At 38.1% G+C, this 23019-nt stretch overlaps 1 protein-coding gene across 3 annotated transcripts in view; it reads right to left on the bottom strand.

The window, feature by feature from the left end:
* The window catches only part of Galnt13 (polypeptide N-acetylgalactosaminyltransferase 13), a 590130-nt gene that overhangs the window by 51625 nt on the left and 515486 nt on the right, over positions 1-23019 (bottom strand). For all 3 annotated transcript variants that reach the window (XM_060390179.1, XM_060390181.1, XM_060390180.1), the window contains exon 9: positions 7801-7940. In XM_060390179.1, the coding sequence (XP_060246162.1) occupies positions 7801-7940 (140 nt within the window). The remainder of the gene's footprint in view (positions 1-7800; positions 7941-23019) is intronic.

Below are 23019 nucleotides of genomic sequence, written 5' to 3'. Positions count from 1 at the left end.
GATTTTGCTGTTTATTTAAAGGTCTCCACTGTTTTTTAATCTGTCAGTTTGGTTTACCTCTTCCATTTTGTTTAAAGTGGGGCTGGCGAGCTTTAAGAACCCACAGATAACAGGATGCTGAGACCCTCCAAATGACAAACTGAGGACTCGACCCACGTGCAAAGGCCCTTCCCAGGTTCCGCTGCTAATTTTAAATTAGCTGGAAACAATTCCTCATCAGGAAGTGCTGGACTTGGGAAGTAACCTGTCCTAATTTCAATTTGACCTCTCTTTTCTTCCTCCCGTTCCTTCTGCAAAGATGGCAATGTCATGCCAAGTGATGAATGTGGCAGCTTCTACCGCAGAGTCTCAATCTACCTCAATATCTCATTTTGTTGTCAAAGTCACACTTTCTTTTCTTTTAGTATTAATTTTTCTTCCCATTTTCCATTTTTAGTCTGTGTCCTGGCATTCTTTGTGTTTTACTACGATGATGTCAGATAAAAAGAATTCCAGAGTTGATCTATTTTTATTAGTAGAAGCCTGCCCTATTTTTGAAGCTACAACCATGCTGTGTGGCTTCTTAATCTGTGTGCACATAGTGTATCACTTGTCCTTCAGAGTGTAGCGCAAAGTTGTTACAGCATCTGAAACACAGTTAAGTATCTCAGACTGCCTGGGTACTAAAGCTGGGAGAAGAGAAATAGCATGGATGGGTGGTTGAGCTTAGATAAATGTGCACAGGGTCACATCAGTCTTCAAATTGTGCACCCTTACCCAAGCTGAAGCTAAGCCTTCATCTTCTATCCCCTACCATGGTGCACTCCACATTAAGGGAAGTTGTTCTTTTCTGCCTTATCGTCTGTAGATATAAAATGTACACACAAACCCAGGGGTGAACTTCATATATCTCTTGGGAACCTTTAAAACCCATAAAGTTGAAAATCAAGATTTATCTTCCATTGTGTCAATGAATGACAAACGTTGAACAAGTGCTAAGTTTACACAGGTAATTAATAGAGCTATTAGGGTGATGCTCGGAATGGCCAGTCCTGACATTCAGATAAAGTGAGTATTATAAAGGAGGCCTGGAAGAAACCAGCAAGGGAAGAGTTATTGCATATTAGAGGCAGTGAAAAATCCTAATCCTAATTATATAATTATATTTGTCATAAGTCATCAGAAACAGAACTGGGAAACCAGTTATGTGGACTAGACACAGGTCCAGTAAGATGGCTCAGCAGGTAAGGCATTTGCCTTCAAACATGAAGACCTAACCTCTATCAATAGGACCTTCATGGTGGAAGTTTTCCTCTGACCTACATAAACATACTATGCTGTACATAATTTTAAAACCAGATACCTAATGACATTTTGGTATTACAGTCAAGTGAGTGCTCCTAAAGGGCGTTGTTGGGAAAGCAGTGGACAATGTCCTGACCTGTCAGTCAAGAAATTACAATCAACCAGTAAAGAACTTTATCGATTAAGAACCCCTTATATCAAGTTGCATCAAGACTGAGCAGGGGTGGATGGGAAAGGGAGCTCCCCTTTTCAGAGGAATGGGGGAGGGTAAGACTGGAAGGGGAGGGAGCATGGGGCTTCTTCCAGGATATAAAGTGAGCAAAAAAGAAATTAATTAAAACAGAAAAACCCCAATAACAATGAAAGTTTTATATTTGTGTTCTATACCCAACATCAAAGTAACCAGAGCACCGTGGGAGTTTTGAAGGCTAGACATTCTTTGACTGAGATCTATCTTTGAATGCATGGCATAAGACCAAGGCACTTCTAACTTTAATTGGTTGTCTGCTTTGAGGTTTCTTTTTTTTTTTTTTTTACGCATAATCTTTTATTGCTTGAAAATAATTCTAAAGGGTAGACACAATAATATTGTTTTTTCACTTTACTGTTTTAATGCTGGAAGTCAGCAAGCCATTACACAGTTTTTTATTTGTTTGTTTGTTTGTTTGTTTTGTTTTTCTGCTCACTAGAAGCTTTCTTAGCGGTAATTAGCTTTATTCCCTCAGATGGATTGCCAAGAACATTGTTACTCCAATCTAAAAATAGAGGGATTGTCCTCCTCTCACCAGATTATCATTGCATTAAAAAAACCTCATTGTAAAAATAAAGAATAACATAATTTACTACACTTGAACAAGAACTTTGGAAAATATTAATCACAACAATGCATTTCTTTAAATTGTGTATCATCTAACTTATCAAATACTTATACTGGGTCTAGATTGTAATGTTTATCTTTCATAAGATAATTTTCTTTTGTAGATATATTCACTATAATATATAACTATAAATTTGAGTTTATCATAAGGATGAGCAGAGTTCATGTATTTAACAAGTCAAAATATACTTTACTAAGGTGCCCAACTACAAATAGTTTCTTGCAGTTGTTTGTATCAATACCTATAAAAGTAATAAAATCAAAGTGAATTCCTCTCTACATTATAAAAATATGACATATTTCACCAACCGATGTGCACACTCATTTATTCTGGACAGGAAATTAGCTGCTGAGTGACCAAGATTTTGGAATTAAAGCATGAATAGAGAATGTACCCATTTGTATGCCTGACCTAGAATGAGACTTATTTTTACTGGGCTATCCTATTAAAAGGTCAAGAACATTCTGATTCTATAAATAAATCTGATTACCAAGGATAGTAAGCTTTCATGCATTTTAGCTTCCACACTTGTTAGTAACCGATTTTATCCATAATCCCCCCAGCCTAGCAACTTTTCGGATGTCTATTTTTATCTATTTATGTTTGCTTTTTAAAATATTTAAGAAATATAATACCATGCATATGAGGGCATTAACTAGCTGATGTGGTTAAAGGATCTAAAAGAAAAAGAGAGTGCTGAGGTCAACAACATGATACAAAGTGCAGAGACCAATGTCAAAACATGTCCAGGCATCATGCAAATGGAAATTTTAAGTACCGAAGGTTAAGTCATTTAGCTCCAAAAAATTCCTTCTTTCCATCCTTTTGCCCTCTGATAGTCCTTTGTCGCAAATAGCTCACAGTATATACAGAATGCTACCCTGTCAAAGCTCAAAAACTTGGGCCAGCATTCTATTTTAGAAGGTTATTTATTTCAATCTTGTATTTGAATTAGCCTTTATATTTAGAATATCTGAACCTGTCAAGTTAAATCTACATAAGCTAAAGGGCGACTTAAGAGAGAATTTAATGCTGCAAAGGGCTCAACCTCCTTATTCCATTATGATCTGCTTGCTGAGTCTAAAAGGCACATGCTTCATTAAGTTACTTAAAGGATTGAGTTCAAAGCAATTGCACAGCTTTTAACTTCTGATTGACAATTGCAGATAATTTGCGGAATGAGAAAGTAATATTTCAATTATCTGAGTAGGATGTAAACATCAGACAGTAAGATAATGATGTCTGATATGAATAACCTTATTGATGTTTATTTTGGTGTTGATATATAATAGAGCCGCTGATGGCCATGAGACTCTATATCATCAAACACAATGAAAAAAAGCAACAAAGAAAAACTGATGGAGAAATGTTTTCTTTTATCAACTTAGAACAATATTAAATATATAGACCTTTTACAAAGCTGAAATTAGAGAACTATGCAAAATCTTAAATAATTAAAAGTTCATTAGAAATTAAAGGACAAGTTCATAGTCCACGATTAGATTAAAAAATAATTTGATAACAAGTAGCTTCTACATCTGACACAACCTTGGAATTCTTCTAGAAAATCCATTCATATAGAATGAAGTACATGACAGGCAGAAAAAAAATAACAAAACCTTATATTGTGCTGTTGTCCATTAGCAGTTTAGCACTAACTCATTATCAAGATGCCTATCTTAAACTGTGAATACATAGTTAACAAAATTGAATTGAGGAGAGGTTGATGAATTTGCCTTTCTGTTTCCATGGATACAGATGATGTGGTGGATTTCTTTAGAGCCTGGTTTTAAAGTGGAAAACTCTAGTACATTAATATACCAGGAAGGCCAAAAAATGAAAGTATCTCAAAGATGCTTTAAACTTACATTGTGTTTGAATACGACCACAGCACACTCTGTAGCTATGTGGGGTACTTTTGATTCCTCCTGTTTGATTGCCTTTTGACACCCTTGCATCCACTTCTCAATTTTAGTAGAATGGCTTTAGAGTAGGAGACTTTGTTTGTTTGTTTTAAATTTAACTTTTTATTCTTAGCATATAAAACAGAACTCAGACTTTAAGTAATAAAAATATTTTAGTGAATCTAGTGTGGTTTTATGATTCAGAGCAAAAGTGTGAGCTACAGTGCTGGACTTCATTATTTGAATCCTGACTTCAAAATTTAACTTGCTAAGTGGCTTTTAGGCCAGTCACACAAATTCCTATGTAATGGTTTCTTCCTCAACTAGAAAACAAAAACAGAGCCCAGATTGAGAGAAGTATTGTTATTTAAAAACAACAAAATCAATGGGAACCCACTGTAGCAGTCTAGCTTACGTATTTGCCAAAGCCCTGCTTCCTGCACTCAAATGATACTACAAGAGTTATGAGAGTTGGATATGAGCCTGACTCTGATTCTCTTGAGGTCATGGGATTTTTTTTTTCCCATTACACTATGCTACCTATTCTATATGCATTGTAAAGATACCAAAACAATCACTGTGAAATTTTTATAGAATATTTTTATCAAGTATACATACTTGATTTATTACAGAAGATAGATAACTTGCTATTAACACATTATCAAAGAGGAGTTTTCCTGCACTAAACATTGTTTTTTAAAAAGTCAATTATATTTTTTGATATGATAAAAACTTAAAATTAACATTTTAATTAACGCTGTAAACATCTAGTTTTGTTTAGTCAATAAAGCTCAAGTGTTTTGAAGAGTGACCTATTGTTCCCAGTGAGTCTCCCAAAAAGGTTCTCTCCTTCATTTGCCACACCCACGCCAGTGTCGCCATAGTAGCATAAGCTACAGGGCGGGGGATATGATTTCCCCGGAAATAATGCCCCCTGGAAGGTCCCTGGCAAACTCATCCCACTTGGAAAAGAGACGTGTTCTGAGATTTCTACGCTTCTTCAGTTGTGGCTCTGGGGCTGGAATAATGAATTCTTTGATCTTTCCCTGTGACACCTGAAACAGCACAACTAACTTTATAAAGAAATTTATTATTAGTAGATTGTTAAAGGCTTTAATAAAAATAAGTTTAAGGAAAGTAATGAATTAGATTTAGTATTAATAGGCATTAAGAATAGTAAAATAATAATAGGCTCCTTCTTAAGAAATAATAGCATGAGAGGTGCAGCTGGCAGGAGTTTCCCCCTCCCTTCAGTGCCTTGTTCCTAGAGAAGATCATAAATCTTGGGCAGGACATATGGGAGGAGGGTTAACAAAGGTGTAGTTAGATTTTAATATAGAGAAGGACTTTGGCAGGCATCTGACTTAGCTCCTGACTTTCCTCTTCATTGGTTAGCAATAATGAAACTATATTTGAGGTTTCTTTTCCTTTGTTTGCTCTGATCAAAAAGTTTTTAGGCCAAGATTATTTGTGGGTACTGCTTTATGTTTGATTGCATTTTGAGTTAAAATGTAAACTTTGTATTCTTGGTAAAAGTCTAAATGTTCTGGGAAGTATGCCAATTTTAAGGTGCCTTTTGTAAAATCATTATAAAAATACTAGCTTGATTTCAGTAAAGTTGCAGCAGAGGTAAAACCATCAAGGTGTCTCTGTCTGTCAATTCTTCGCCGAAACCGTGTCTTCCTGTCTAAAGCCTTGCTCTCCCACGAACGACGGGAGCCCGACTGGGCCGGTCCGTGGCATTCATTGTCTCCCCCCGCTTGACTAAAAGGCAGGCAATGATTTCTTATGTGTTACTGAGAAACTTGGAGTAATACTGTATATCAAGAAGAAAAACACCACAATCTTCAAAGGAGAGATTGAGATCAACCAGCATTTCAATAAGACTATTAAACATTCTATTAGAGATTACCAATGGATTACCATGGCTTGTGTGAAAAGATTGTTCTAGTTTAAACATAAACATAATTTAGGCGTAACTGATGAAGGATAACAGTTCGGCCAACAGTGCATTGGGAAAGGCACTTCAAATTAGTCATTAAAAACAACTCAGCTCCTTACGATTTGATCAAAGTTTCTTCCTTTGTCTTCTTTCTATCCAGGTTGATGACCACCAAATATACTTGAATAAACCTTATTAGGTATTATATATTTTACTATTATTATCTACAAGAAGATAATTAAAATGTAAACATATTTATTAAATATTATTTCCTAAATAAATTGTATTATCGTGGTCAAGTTCTTTTTATCATAATCAATAAAGTTTAGTTTGAATCATAAACATGTTAAATAGCAAGTGGGAAACTACCAACAGCGAGCATATACCATAAAGGGAATAATTCATATTTTGAACAATTGATTATTGTAAGTGTACATGTATAATTATGAACCTAGTTGTGTACATTTAAGCAGTCTAAGTAATTTAGAAGTGAATGGTACAGACCAATGAGTGTCGAATCCATTTTATAACACTAAGATCCGACTTGGGTATTTTAATTTTTTTTTTTTTTGTAGCTTTGAAATTTCACTTTTTAATTTTTTTCTTTATTATTTCATTTATTCATTTCGTATCCCGGCCTAGGCCTTCCCTCATCTCCTCTTGGTACCACCCTCCCTTTCTCTTCCCCTACTATGTCCCTCCCCTAATCCACTAATAGGGAGGTTTAATCCTCATTCAAAAGGGCAAACAGGATAGATATCAGAAGTAGGAGAAGACAGGGAAAAGGACAGGAGCCTTCCACAGGGGGCCTCTGAAAGACTCTAACGGTCAGGTATCCAAGCAGATGCTGATACTCATATTTTACTTTTAAAATTTTTATTTATTTATTTATTACAGTTTATTCACTTTGTATTTCCATACAGCCCCCTCCCTCATTTCTTCCCAGCTCAACCCACCTTTCCTCTTTTTCCCCTATGCCCTTTCCCTAGTCCCCTAGCCTATCAGGTCTCAACAGGGCTGGCTGCATCATCTTCCTCTGTGGCCTGGCAAGGCTGAAACCCCCAGGGGGAGGTAATCAAAGAGCTGACCACTGAGTTCATGTCAAAGATAGCCCCTATAACCTTTACAAGGAAACCCACTTGGAAACTGAGCAGCCTGTGGGTTTCCTCTGACAACAGGTCTAGGTCCTCTCCATGCATGGTCCTTGGTTGGAGTATTGGTTTAAAAGGCTATTGATATTGCTTGTGATGTATTGATTAACTATTGTCTACTGAATGACTTTTGGAGCAGTTGAGGGAATCTATCTATCCTTATTGATCAGATATTACTCTAATTTCCAAAATATAACTAATGACAAACTTTTCAGTTTTAGATTTTTGTTTGGAAAATATATTTTATTGTTGAAAAATACATTATTGTATCAGAATTTGTGGGTGCATAGTTTTAGGTTTGCTGCATTTTAAATCCCAGTTTTGCTTTTCATACAGAAAATATTAATGGTTACAATACTCAGAAGTAAAACCTATTTGGAGTCCACAGAAAAAAAATAAAGAGAAGTTCATACAGCACAAACTGTTGTTTGTTGGTAAAGAAATTTCCCCATACTTTACAGTTTCTCACAGTGAAGACTTTTATACTCCTTGAAAAAAATAAAAATGAGAAGTAATTTAAAATAGATCCATTTAAAACCCTTATAGCATTTTTTTCATAATATGAAAAAAATATTATGCTCCTTAGAAATTGCTCCACTTGCAAATGTATTTATAACTTAAGCAAAATAAATAATTCATACCTCACCAAGTGAGTAATAACGTCTTGGGATCTGGGAGTCCGGATAGATGTTTTCTAGGTACCAAGAAAAAGGCTTACACTTCAGATTTTCTCTTAGTGTTTTTCTGACTGACACATCTCCATAATCCACTTTGACAACACCTGGAATGTTTTAGAAAAAACACAAATCAGTTCTGCTAGTTTAGCATTATTTCCATTTGTTTACCTTACTATTAGCTTTCTTTATAATTCCATGAATCTCAATTGTATATACAGCTGCGGCTTAACTCAGGCTTTCTCACTACTGTTCAATTAATACATTACATAGATAAGTGAAAAACAGTTCTCATGACTTTTGAAATGCAAATGTTGACTGTAATGTACTTTTCTTTCTTGGATTTAACAAATCATTAGCTAAATATAAACTGGTGTTAATTTAGTATCTAATAAGCAAAGCTTAACTATTTAATGTGTCTCTTTTCACTTAATGAAAACTTCATTGAGTTGTTAATGCTCATATTTTCCCTGTGGAGTCATTTATTCTCCATCAGTAGACTTTATGGAAAATTTATGTAAATATGATCTTCATAATGGACTGAACATATGCTCTATTTTTTCTTGTAGCTCTATCTAAGTCACTATAGACTGTGTTCATTATTTATTGATTTTATGATCTCGTATGAGTTATCAAACATCACCTCAAAGCCTTGGAAAAAATTAATAATTAAGTAAATATTTAGACTCTAGCATAAACAATGGACAGAAATATATTCACATGTATCTGTTTAAATTATATAACTTTATTTGAAATGACAGTGGATCATTTTAAAATAAATATTTTACCAGTGATCATACAAACACATTTTTTATAAACAAAAACAGGAACACTACAAGTTGTTATATAAACAGTAAACAGTCACATGATTTGTTCATTACTTGACTGCAATGGTTAAATAACTGTGTCAAGACAGCAATTATTTCCTACATTATTCTGTAAATATCTCAATGATTATGGCTAGTAATTCCCAGATTTCTATATTAAAAAATTGTAGCATTTAGGCTATTATGCTTCTACAATGAAACAAAGCTCCTCAAAAGGAAGCCGCTCTAAAGGAAGCAATAGTTGCTTAAACACCCAGTGTCTGTGACAAATCCCATCATTATGTCACACTTTTCAAAAGCAATGACACTCCACATCTCACTATGCGCAGACTGTGCCTCTTGAGAATCTTGGTTATTTTAAAGTTTAGAGGATTCTGATGGAACTCCAAGAGCAGTAGCAATTCCTTCCTAAAGAAATGTTATTTAAATTGGTCTCTGGACAAAAAAAAAAAAAAAAAACAAAAAAACACACACATCATTGTTATGTTTTGAGTTTTTAAGAGACAAAATATCTGTCTTAAAGTATTTTCATCCATACTTCTACAATGTAATGTAATCTTAAAATGATGAGGTATGAAAAAAGTCATATGGTGAAAAATTATCGATCAGTGAAAAACTGGCTTAATGTAGTAAAAGTTTGTTGCAATTAAAATTGTGTGAAAGATAGCCTTCAAGATTATAAAGAGACGCCCTCCATTCTAGAAAGAAAGCACTGAACCCTCCCAGGCTTTAATTCAATAGCGGTATATGTGTTCTGGGTTTTGTTTTTTGTTTGTTTGTTTTTGTTTTGTGGTAGATGAAGTTAACTGAAAAGACTTGCTCGATGTCCGCATTCTCAATTTTCAGCACATTATGAATGAACAGTACTGACTTCAGGATTTATTTATCTGAAAAGATTTCATTAGTTGTCTTCTGACTAAAGCATGTGTGAAGATTTATTTGCATGTCACTTTAGAATAGATCTGAGAGAGCACTAACAGCTACATTAGATTAGATAAGGAGAGGGAAACAATAGATTATTAAGAAAAATTTACAGCTGCACTTTCCTGCCTTAGCTTAGTTTTGAATAATTGTGTTACATTAACTTCAGAAATGCTGTGGCCTGTCTGAAATAATTGGTAAGACTTTTTTCCCCCCAAAACAGTGGTTCTCAACCTGGTGGTTGGGACCCTTTTGGCAAACCTCCATTTTCAAAAAATATTTACAACACAAGTCATAACAGTAGCAAAATTACAATTATGAAGTAGCAATGAAGATGATTTTATGACTGGGGTCACCACAACATGAGGAACTGTATTAAAGGGTTGCAGCATTTGGAAGGTTGAGAACCACTTCTCTACAGCCTTACTTTTCTGTGTAGAAATCAAATACCCCACAAGAACCAGCAGGACCCAGTAGATGCTACAGTATCTTCACATTCCGAGAGCCTTCCAGTTAGGTTGGGACATCTGACCTCATCTCACCAATAAACCCCTGGAGTTAGAAAATGAGACCATGAAGATAGAAGAGTGGCTACAAACCTCTCCAGATTTGCATTCCTCTACAGCAGGTACAATAGAGGCCTGTACCCACTGGTGAAACTACAAGGTAGCAGAACTTTCTGATGTCTGCACGATTGCCTGACTATATCAGTGAGGGTGACATAGAACCCTAATGAAGGTGTTCTGAGCAGGGTGGCTGCAAACAACTGACGTCTTTCTCAGACTTGTATCTCTGACCCAAACCTCTCCAAGGTAGTTTGCCCAATTGTAGTTTCAGCAATGTCACTGTGAACGCTAGCAAGCATTTCAAACTTGTCTAGACCAAAGTTGGCTTCTCTGATTGTTTCGTTGCCAATGCTCTCAATTTCCTTGGTCAGCCCAAATACGTACCAATTTTTCATGGCAACATCCTAGAAGTAATTATTTTCTACACACACACACATGCACACACACACTTCATTAGCAACTACCTCTGTTTTTCCCTTCACAGTATATCTCCTGTCTTTTATTGCTTCTGTCTTAGCCCTGCCACCACAGGTACCTCCTATCTCATTCCAAACATATGTGATTTTCCTAGTGATCATTATTCACTACGCATGCACCTAAGATAGTACATTTAATCAACAAATCAAATGCCATTTCTCAATTCAAAAGCTTTCAGTGATTTTCCATCATAATAATTGAATATCACCACCTAATATTTATCACCAAATGTCTCTTGTCTTTTTATTCATCATTGGATCCCTGATGTATTTATTTTTTGTCTTTGCCTCTCCTCAGAAGAGTCAAACTCACTCCCAATCAACCACTTCAAAATTACCTCTTTTTCTCTCTGGTATAGTGCTCAGTGACTTTTGAGCTGTGCATATCTTTGGTCAGCTTTATTTTTCCAGGATCACCTTCACCCACTTTTCTAAATAGATACTTTCTCTCATCATTCTTGTTCATATTTTATATCCTTCTCTTACTCAGGTTTCTCCACTGTACTTATTTGGACTTAATAATACACTATAGCTTCATTTGATCATTTCCAATAAGAATTTGGGGTACACAATTTCATCTGTTGAAGACTAAAGTACCAGATTAATAATGTGTTACAGATTACTATAAATACTATATATTGTCTGGAAAATGCCTGATACCATAACCAATATACAACAATATTTATTATATAATGCCTGTGACTATACATATTGTTTGTTTGTTTTTTGCATGTTTAACATCTTGTCTATCCTCCGGCACAAATATGAGTTTTCTTTGAGAAACTATTAAATTTGAGTGGACAAGATTTTTGTCTCTTTCTACCTTTTTAACTTCATATAGGTACACGGTCTAAAATTGTATCGTCAGAGAATCCTGTTAAAAATGTACATTCTTTTTTTTTTATTTTTTTTTTTGTTTTATTTTTTTTATTTTATTTTTTTTATCAGTTACATTTTATTAACTCTGTATCCCAGCCGTGTCCCAATCCCTCATTCCCTCCCTGTCCCTCCCTCCCTCCCTCCCTCATCTCCACCGTGCCCCTTTCCAAGTCCACTGATGGGGGGGACCATTCTAACTCATTCAGTCCAGTTCACACTTGGGAGTTTGCATTTCATATAAGCTCCCAAGCCTTGTTTTATAGGACAGAATTTAAGTGGCACTTAAGGCAATCAAGGCATACCATTGTTCAAACTTACATAAAACTAAATCATGACTGGTTCAGCAGGGGGTCTCTGAAACACTCAAACAGGAAAAAAAAAGTAATATACTCCAAGGAAAGTCATTGAAACTATTAAAAAGTCAAAGTTTTATTTTCTCCAGATTGGCAAGTATAATGATGAGTTAAATCCTGAAGATTCTGAAGCAAATGCATAAGTAGGTTTCAGTCAGTGACATCCATGTAGTGTAAAGCAATTTTAATTCAGCAACATGGCTATTCTGGCAAGAGACCACATCCAAAGATCTAGTTCTGTGTGGTATGGCAGGAATACAGAAATCCCTTGGTATACACCTTTTGTCCCACTGGCTGGAATACACATCTTTAATCCCTCTGGCTAGAATTTAGTGCACGCCTTTAATCTCAAATAAGGCTGTCTAATTGAGGGACAGACAAAATGACAAGTCAGAGAAAGATTTGACAGAATGTACAGTACTGTTGAGTTCATGCAGTTCAATTCTCAGAGTCCTGAGGCAGTTTTTTGCAAGCAGAGCACTTCAGTGAGAAGCAGAGACAATACAGTTTGAATCAGTCATTCTGGAGTGGAGTTTTGAACAACAACAGCTGAGTTAGACCAGCCAGCCAGAATTAAGAAAAATATAGAAAGGGTGAGCTTATTCATCAGTAAGTTTTGGAGGCTAAAAACCTTCTAGGCCTAAATTAACAGATAGAGACAGGAAGCTAAAGTCTTCAGGGTCCAGAATTACAGAAGATTAGATTATATGTAGGCCAGAAGCTTCTAGTCCTAGGCCTAGGGATAGTTAGATAGAAATGTGAGGGCCCAGCCTAACACATGTATTCATAAAGCTTTGGGAGGCTCTTATCTCATCCCCTCCTCTGTATAAATTAAAAGATATATATATATATATATTTACAATGTAGGAATAAGAAAAATCAACATGTATCTTCACAATCATACTTATCTAGCCACACACACACATACACACACACACACACATACACACACGCACACACACGCACACACACACAAAGAAGGGAGTCCAGGGGAGGGGAGGGAGAGTAGCAAAAGGGAGAGGAGGAGTGGAGGGGAGAAAAAAGAAAATGAGAAGAGAGGAGGGGTAAGGAGAGCAGAGGAGAACAGAGGACAAGAGAGAAAAGGAGAGGAGAGGACAGCAGAGGACAAGACAGGACAGGACAAGAAGGGGAAAGGAGGAGAGGGGAGGGGAGGAGAGGAGAGGAGAGGGGAGGAGAAGGGAGGGGAGAAGAGGAGAGGAGAGGGAGAGGGAGAGGGAGAGGGGGAGGGGGAGAGGAGAGGAGAGGAGGGGAGGGAGAGGAGAGGAGAGAAGAGGGGAGGATGGGAGGGGAGGGGAGGAGAAGGGAGGAGAGGAGAGGGGAGGAGGGGAGAGGAGGGGAGAGGAGAGGAGGAGAGAGTGTGTTTCTACATATGTGAAAACAAGCTGCTCAGTCCTTATAATGTTATTTTTATATAGATGATTTCAGGTCTGATAATATGGTATTGGATAACCAATTAGAGGGTTTTGTCCCAGGGAGAAGATGATTTCTGCTACTCTCAACATTCCCAAGTTATCTGTAGTTCTTTGGGGTTAGGGAACTGTGAGATTCCTCTATTTAATGTCAGCCTGTCTGTTGGTGTGGTTCTTATTCAGGTCTTACTTGGATAGCCATGCTGCTAAGACAACATGTTGTGTGGAGTGTTGTTATGTGATAAATTTTTTCCTGGGGAGATGCTACTCTCCCCAGATTGTGATCCCACAACAGACCAAAGTGCGGATACAACTTGGTTACAACTTGGTGAACCAATGAATGCTCTCATTTACTTGCAGGAATATGAATGAGAAGTTACAGGAACAAAAACTCAAAGACACAGAGCCCTGAATCACAGAGCCCATCCAGCTGGGGTGACATTTCACAAATCTGGGAACCTGGTGCACACTGTACTGTGTTAAAGTAGCTCAACAGGTTCAAGAGTGTCCTTTCTCAGTTGCTCTAAACTTTATCCAAGCAGCTCAGCTGATTTCTGTTTCTTCCATAGAAACTGATGTGCTCTCAGAGTCTTCTTTATAGCTTGCCTTGTCTGAATCTCCTTGCAGATAGATTATCTGAGAAGGACCATCAGTTTTATTGCTCACTCTGGTAGGGAGGAGCCTAGTAAATTTGATCGGTTTCAGGAGCTCTCTGAAGCTAGTTTTAATTTTTCATTATTATTATTATTTATTATAATTTATTCACTTTGTATCCTGTCTGTAGGCCCCGCCCTCATCTCCTCCAAGTCCCACTGTCAATTCCTCTTTCCCCTCCATGTACCTCCCCTAGTCTACTGATAAGGGAGGTCCTTCTCCCCTACTATTTGACTGTATCCTATCAGGTCTTATCAGGACTGTTTGGGTCCTCTTTCACTGTGGCCTAGTAAGACCACCTTGCCAGGGGGAGGCGATCAAAGAGCAGGCAACCAACTTCATGCCAGTGACTGAGCCTTCTTCCATTACTAGGAAACCCACATAAAGATTGAGCTCCCTACGGGCTACATCTGAGCAGAAGGTTAGGTCCTCTCCATGTATGGTCCTTGGTTGATTCATCAGTCCCTGCAGGCTCCCCTGGGCCCAGATTTTCTGGCTCTGTTGTTCTTTTGTGGAGCTGCTGATCCCTCCAGGTCTTTCTAGCTCTGCCTTCTTCCATAGGTTCCCTGCAGTCTCCCCAAAGTGTGGCTATGAGTCTGTGTATTCCCTTCTATGCCATGATGAGCAAAGTCTTTCAGAGGTCCCTTGTGGAAGACTCTTATCCTGTTCCTTGTCATCTACATCTGGTGTCTATCCTGTTCGTTCTTCTGAATGAGCTTTCAGCCTCTTTCCTAGGGTCTTTCTTGTTTTTTAGCTTATTTAGGACTATAGATCTCAGTATGTTTATCCTATATAACATGGATAATATCCACTTATAAGTAAGCATACACTATGTGAATCTTTCTGCATCTGGGTTATCTCACACAGGATGATCTTTAAATTATGCTAGTAAAACTGGATGTCTACCTGTAGAAAAATGCAAATAGATTCATATTTATCACTCAGCACAAAACCCAAGTCCAATGGATCAAAGACCTCAACATAAAACCAAACCACTGAATCTGTTAGAAGAAAAGGTGGGGAAAGCGTCTGGAACTCATTGGCACAGGAGACAACTTCCTCAACAGAACACTAAAAGCTCAGGCTCTAAGATCAGCAACCAATAAATGGGACCTCATGAAACCGAAAAGCTTCTGTAAGGCAAAGGACACTGCCAACAGAACAAAACAGCCTACAGACTAGGAAAGGATCTTCACCAACCCTGCATCTGAGAGAGAGCTAATATCCAGAGCATATAAAGAACTCAAAAAATTAAATACCAACAAACCGAGTAATCCAATTAAAAATGGGGTACAGAGCTAAACAGATAATTCTTTGTAGAGGAGTACCAAATGGCAGAGAAACACTTAAAGAAATGCTCAGTGTCATCAGTCATCAGGGAAAAGCAAATCCCTGAAGTTATTTTGATTGATTTTCCTTCCTGTTTAAGGAACTTCTCTGCAGGATGGAATGTGTATATTGGGCCTAGTACATTCATTTGTATTCTGAATTTTGGGTGGTTTCCTGTAATGGTTTTTTCCATGTTGCAAAGTGAAGTTACTTGATAAGGGGTGATAGCTACACTAAATTGTGGTTACAAAATGCAATTAAGAATTATGCTAGTTTATGAACTAAACTAACTAGAACCTGGAAACAACCCAGATGTACATCAACTGAGGAATGGATACAGAAAGTGTGGTACATTTACACAATGGAATACTACTCAGCAATTAAAAACAAGGAAATCATGACATTTGCAGGCAAATGGGGGGATCTAGAAAAGATCATCCTGAATGAGGTATCCCAGAAGCAAAAAGACACACATGGCATATACTCACTAATAAGTAGATACTACACCTAAAAGATAGGATAAACATACTAAAATCTGTATACCTAAAGAAGCTAAACAAGAAGGAGGACCTGGGGTAAGATAATCAATCCTCACTTAGAAAGACAAATGGGATGGACATTGGAAGTAGGAGAAAACAAGAAACAGGACAGGAGCCTACCATAGAAGGCCTTTGAAAGACTCTACCAAGCAGTATATCAAAGCAGATGTTGAGACTCATAACCAAACCTTGGGCAGAGTGTAAGGAAATAATATGAAAGAAAAAGTTAGTAAGACCTGGAGAGGACAGGCCCTCAAAAATGAACAAATATGTCTGGCCCCAGGGGTCTTTTCTGTGACTGATTCTCCAACCAAGGACCATACATGGATATAACCTAGAACCCTTGCTCAGATGTAGCCCACAGCAGCTCAGTATCCAAGTGGATGCCTTAGTAAGGGAAACAGCACTGTCTCTGACATGAACTCAGTGGCTGGCTCTTTGACCTACCCCCCCCACACACACACAGGGAGGACCAGTCTTGCTAGGCCACAGAAGTGGACATTGCAGCCAGTCCTGGTGAGACCTGATGAGCTAGGGTCAGATGGAAGGGGAGTAGGACCTCCCCTATCAGTGGACTTAGAGAGGGGCAGGGAGGAGATGAGGGAGGCAAGGTGGGATTGGAAGGGAATGAGGGAGAGGGCTACAGCTGGAATACAAAGTAAATAAACTGTAATTAATATAAAAATAAAATTAAATTAAAAAAGAATTATGCTAGTTTAGTAAAAATGTTGTAGGTTCTCCTCCAGATTCATAAACATGATGGCCCCAGTTGGCTAGGTTTACAGTGTGAGGCAGGATTTGTCTCTTGTTGAATGCACCCAGAGTCCAATTAGAGAGCTATTCAACACTGCTCTGATATTCATGCCACTATTGGACCCATTCCAACAGTAGTTTACAGGCATTACAGCTAGTTAGGACTATTGGCTGTTTCTCTACTTTGAATTTTTTTAATTTTTATATTAATTACAGTTTATTCACTTTGTATCCCAGCTGTAGCCCTCTTCCTCCTCTCCTCCCAATCCCACTCTCTCTCCCTCATCTCCTCCTATGCCCCTCTCCAAGTCCAAGGAGAGGGGAGGTCCTCCTTCCCTTCCATCTGACTCTAGCTTATCCAGTCTCATCTGAACTAGCTGCATTGTCCTCCATTGTGGCCTGGCAAGGCTTATGCCCAATCCAGTGGAGGCGATCAAAGTTCATGATCAGAGTTCATGTCAGAGACAGCCCTTGTTCCCATTACTAGGGCACACACTGGGATACTGAACTGCCACGGGCTATATGTGAGCAGTGGTTCTAGGTTGTATCCAAGGATGGTCCTTGGTTGGAGTATCAGTCTCAGAAAAGACCCCTGGGCCCAGATATTTTAGTTCTGTTGCTATCCTTGTGGAGCTCCTGTCCTCTCCAGGAGCTCTTCTCCTCTCCCACACTTTGCTAAGATTCCCTGTACACTCTGCCCAAAGTTGGTTTATGAGTCTCATTACTTGCTTTTATACAATGTGGGATAGAGTCTTTCAGAGGCCCTGTATGGTAGGCTCCTGTCCTGTTTCCTGTTTTCTCTTTCTTCCATTGTCTGTTCTGTTTGCCTTTGTGAGTGAGGATTGAGCGTCTTACCCAGGGTTCTCCTTCTAACTTGCCGTCTTTAGGTGTTCAGATTTTTGTAGGTTTATCCTATATTATATGTCTAGTATCCAGTTATATGTGAGTAGGTGCCTTTCTGCTTCTGGGATGCCTCACTCAGGATGATCTTTTCTAGATCTCACCATTTGCCTGTGAATTTCATGATTTCCTTGTTTTTAATTGCTGAGTAGTATTCTATTGTGTAAATGTACCACAATTTCTGTAGCCATTCCTCCGTTGTGGGACATCTGGGTTGTTTCCAAGTTCTGGCTATTGTGAATAAAGCTGCTACGAACATGATTGAACAAATGTCCTTGTTGTATACTTGAGTATCTTTTGGATATATGCCTAGGAGTGGTATAGTTGGATCTTGAGGAAGCTCTATTCCTAATTGTCTGAAAAAGTGCCAAATTGATTTCAAAAGTGGCTGTACAAGTTTACATTCCCACCAGCAGTGGAGGAGGGTTCCTCTTTCTCCACATCCTCTCCAGCATGTGTTCTCAGTTCAGTTTTTCATCTTAGTCATTCTGATGGATGTAAGGTGAAATCTCAGGGTCATTTTGATTTGCATCTCTCTGATGACTAGGGATGTTGAACATCTCCTTATGTGTTTCTCTGCCATTCTATATTCTTTTACAGTGAATTCTCTGTTTAGCTCCATACCCATTTTTTACTTGGATTATTGCCTTTTAATTTCTTTAGTTCTTTCTTTATATATTCTAGATATCAGCCCTCTGTCAGATGTTGGGTTGGTGAAGATCCTTTCCCAATCTGTAGGATGTCATTTTGTTCTAACAACAGTGTCTTTTGCTTTACAGAAGCTTTTCAGTTTCATGAGGTCCTATTTATTGATTGTTGCTCTTAGGGCCTGAGCTGTTGAAGTTCTGTTCAGGAAGTTGTCTCCTGTGTCAATGAGTTCTAGGCTCTTCCCCACTTTTTCTTCTAATCAATTTAAAGTATCTGGTTTTATATTGAGGTTTTTGATCCGTTTGGACTTTAGTTTTGTGCAGGGTGATAAATATGGATCTATTTTCATTTTTCTGCATGTAGACATCCAGTTGGACCAGCACCATTTGTTGAAGATGCTATCTTTTTTCCGTTGAATGGTTTTGGCTTCTCTGTCAAAAATCAAGTATTCATAGGTTTGTGGGTTTATTTCTGGCTCTTCTATTTGGTTCCATTGATCCACCTTTCTGTTTCTATGCCAGTACCAAGCAGTTTTTATTATTATTGCTCTGTAGTACAACTTGAGATCAGGAATGGAGATACCTCCAGACAATTTGAGTTAATTTTGTATCCAGCCACTTTGCTGAATGTGGTAATCAGCTGAAGGAGTTCTCCAGTAGAATTTTTGGGATCACTCATGTATACTATCTTATCATCTGTAAATAGTGATACTTTGACTTCTTCGTTTCCTATTTGTATTCCCTTGATCTCCTTTAGTTGTCTTATTGCTCTAGCAAGGACTTCCACAACTATGATGAAAAGATATAGAGAGAGTGAGTGAGCAGCCTTGCCTTGTACCTGGTGTCAGTAGGATTGATTTATGTTTCTGTTTAGTTTGATGTTGGCTATAGGTTTACTATATATTGTCTTTATTATGTTTAGATATGTGCCTTATATCCCTGATCTGTCCAAAACTTTCAACATGAATGAGTGTTGATTTTTGTCAAATGCTTTTTCAGCATCTGAAGAGATGATCATGTGGTTTTTCTCCTTCAGTTTGTTTATATGATGGATTATACTTATGGATTTCTGTATATTGAACCATCCCTGCATGCCTGGGATAAAGCCTACTTGGGCATGGTGGATGATATCTTTTATACGTTATTGGATTTAGTTTTCCAGTATTTTATTGAGTATTTTTGCATCAATGCTCATAAGAGTGATAGGTCTGAAGTTCTTTTTTTTTTGGTTGGGTCTTTAAGTGGTTTAAGTATCAAGGTGACTGTGGCTTCATAGGATGAGTTTGGTAATGTTCCTTCTGTTTCTGTTTTGTGGAATAATTTGAGGAGAATTGGAATTCGAACTTCTTTGAAGGTCTGGTAGAATTCTGCACTGAAACCATCTGGCCCTGGCCTTATTTTGGGGGTGGGGGAGAAAGGCTTTTGATGACTGCTTCTATTTCCTTGGGGGATATAGGACTATTCAATCTTTCTACCTGATCTTGATTTAAATTTGGTAAATGGAATCTATCAAGAAATTTGTCTCTATGAATAGTCCTTGGTTGGAGTATGAGTCTCTGGGAAGTTCCCTGTGTTCGAATTTTCTTGTTCTGTTGCTCTCCTTGTGGAGTTCCTGTCCTCTCCAGCTCTTGCTATTTCCCACTTCTTACATAAAATTCCATTCACTCTGCCCGACAGCTGGCCATCAGGCTCAGCATCTGCTTTGATATTCTGCAGGGCAGAGGCTTTCAGAGGCCCTCTGTGGCAGGTTCCTAGGTTGTTTCCTGTTTTCTTCTATAGAGATAACCTAGAACCCCTGCACAGATGTAGCCCATGGCAGTTCAGTGTCTAAGTGGGTTACATAGTAATGGGAAGAGGGACTGCCTCTGGCATAATCTGATAGGCCTGTTCTTTGATCACCTCCCCCCGAGCAGCCTTACCAGGCCACAGAAGATGACAATGCAGCCACTTCTGATGAGAACTGATAGACTAAGATCAGAAAGAAGGAGAGGAAGACCTCCCCTATCAGTGGACTTGGGGAGGGGCATGCATGCAGAAAGGGGAGGAAGAGTGGGATCGGGAGGGGAGGAGGGAGGGGCTTATGGGGGATATAAAATGAATAAAGTGTAATTAATAATAATAATAATAATAAACAAAGAAAAATAAATTTGTCATTTCCTTTAGATTTTCAAATTTTGTGGCATATAGGCTTTTGTAGTAAGACCTAATGATTGTTTGGATTTCTTCAGTGTCTGTTGTTATGTCCCTCTTTCATTTCTGATTTTGCTGATTTGGATGGTGTCTCTCTGCCTTTTACTTAATTTTGCTAAGGGTTTGTCTATCTTGTTGATTTTCTCAAAGAACCAGCTCTTGGTTTCATTGATTCTTTGAATAGTTTTATTTGTTTCTAATTCATTGATTTCAACCCTGAGTTTATTTCCAGCCGTTTACTCCTCTTGGGTATGTCTGCTTCCTTTTCATCTAGGACTTTCAGGTGGGCCATTAAGTTTCTTGTATGCGATGTTTCAAATTTCTTCTTGAAGGCACTTAGTGTCTTTGTATCCCATAAGTTTGTAAATGTGCCTTCATTTTCATTGAATTCTAAGAAGTCTTTAATTTCTTCCTTTATGTTTTCCCTAGCCCAGCTGTTATTGTGTAGAGAGTTTTTCAGTTTCCATGTACATGTAGGCTTTTTGCTATTTCTGTTGTTGTTGAGATCCAGCTTTAGCCAATGGTGGTCAGGTAAAGTACAAGGAATTATTTCAATCTTCTTGTATCTGCTGAGGCTTGCTTTGTGAGAAACTATACGGTCTATTTTGGAGAAGGTTCCATGAGGTACTGAAAAGAAGGTATACTCTTGAATTTGGGTGAAAAGTTTTGTAGACATCTATTAGGTCCATTTGATTTAGTGCCTCTGTAAGTGCCTTTATTTCCTTTTTGAGCTTCTGTCTAGATGATCTGTCCCTTGGTGAGAGTGGGGTGTTGAAGTCTCCCACTATTCAGGAGTTGGGATTGATGTGTGATTTAAGCTTTTTTTTTTTTTTTTTTTTTTTTATTGAATTTGATTGACATTTATTAGAAAACACTTGAGTTTGATTTTGCACATTCGTTTTAGAATTTTTCTATTATCATTAGCGAATGAAATGATTGAAAGATGCAGAAAACTATCACAGATGATTTTTTTTTTTTTTTCAATGTAGTTTATTCAGGAACATTGAACAATCCTCGGACCCCGGGGAAAGCCAGCCCACAGCTTAAATAGCCTCTGGGTAGCCAACCCAGGCGTGCCACGGGGGCAATGCAGATAGGTCCACATACATAGAAGCAAGCCAGATCCTCGGCCTTAGCCAAATGTGGAGTTGTTCGTGACAGAGAGCACTCACCATCGGGAAGGTGGAAGGCAGAAACCAGCTCCATCTTTAAGGCATAGCATTCCGCAGCTCTCTACAGTTCCCCCTTTTTGTTTTAGACGCATCAGGCAAGAGTAGAGGTCTGATCTCTGATATTAGAAATAAATTGGGACTTTGTACAGATGTTCATTTAGGTGTCATCCACCCAAAGAGCATCAGACCCGTCCGATACCTTTTTCTCAGAGGCGGGACCTGGGGCATCAACCCGCATGCAATCAGACATGCTCTTCTCTGGGTCCAAAGAGGCTGACCCTGAGTGCAGTGCTTAGCCTCGCATCCTGAGCGTATCATTTTAGCTTTTTATGGTATCCAACCATGCTTGGGGAGAATGTCCTGCTTTAATGGCTGTAAAGGCCTGAATGATCATGGCTGCATCACACTGTTGTGAGACTCTAATCTTGCATATATACCACAGGCAAACCAAGGAGACCAACACCAGAAGGCCTGCTAACACTCCCATGCCCACCCATTCCTTCAGATGATTCATGGCTGAAGCAATCCATGTTGATAATCCTGTGGCTAGTCCTGCGTCCACTCCGGTAGAATTTACTGTGACAATGGCCACTCTCAGCTGCTCCATCGTAGTATCGAATTCTCCAGTCCAATTACCTAAAATATAGCTCAACAATTGTTTAGACAGATTTGCAGCGCAGGAGAAATTCTCATGTTGTATGCTAGTGACACAAATGTTTCATTTACTTATGTAGGCACTCTTGTATTTGGGGCATAGATGTTTAGAATAGTGATGACCTTTTGGTGGATTTTTTTCCTTTTATGAGAATGAAGTGCCCCTCCTTATTTTTTTTAATTAATTTTGATTGAAAGTCTATTTTATTAGATATTAGGATAGCTACCTCAGCTTGTTTTCTGGGTCCATTTGCTTGAAATACATTTTCCAGCCCTTTACTCTGAGGTAGTGTTTGTCTTTGTTGCAGGGATATGTTTCTTGGATGCAGCAGAATGTTGGATCCTGTTTCTGCAACCATTCTGTTAGTCTGTGTCTTTTTATTGGAGAGTTGAGTCCATTGATTGATAGATAATAGTAACCAATGAATGTTCTTTCCTTTTATTGTGGAGTTGGTGGTGTTACTGTGATTCATTTTTTGTTTTCTTTTAATATTTGTTGTGAAAGTTATCTCTATCCTATGTGTTCTTGGGTGTAGTTGTTTTCATTGGATTGGGGTTTTTCCTTCTGGTATCCTGTAGGGCTCAGTTGCTGTGTAGATATTGTTTAAATTTAGTTTTGTAGTGGGATATTTTGCTTTCTCCAACTATGTTGATTGAAAGCTGGTTAGAGTAGTCTGGATTGGCATCTGTTGCCCCTAAATGTTTGCATGACATCTGCCCAGGCCTTTCTGGCTTTCATAGTTTCTGTTGAGAAGTCTGATGTGATTCTGATAGGTCTACCTTCATATGTAACTTTGCCTTTTTCCTTTGCTGCCATTAATATTTTTTCGTTGTTCTGTAGGCTTAGTGTTTTGACTATGATGTGATGTGAAGAGTTGCTTTTCTGTTCTAGTCTA

Source organism: Meriones unguiculatus, chromosome 8 (genome assembly GCF_030254825.1).
Source record: "Meriones unguiculatus strain TT.TT164.6M chromosome 8, Bangor_MerUng_6.1, whole genome shotgun sequence".
In the NCBI taxonomy this organism is placed as follows: domain Eukaryota; kingdom Metazoa; phylum Chordata; class Mammalia; order Rodentia; family Muridae; genus Meriones; species Meriones unguiculatus.
This window is presented reverse-complemented; position numbering and strand designations above follow the sequence as displayed.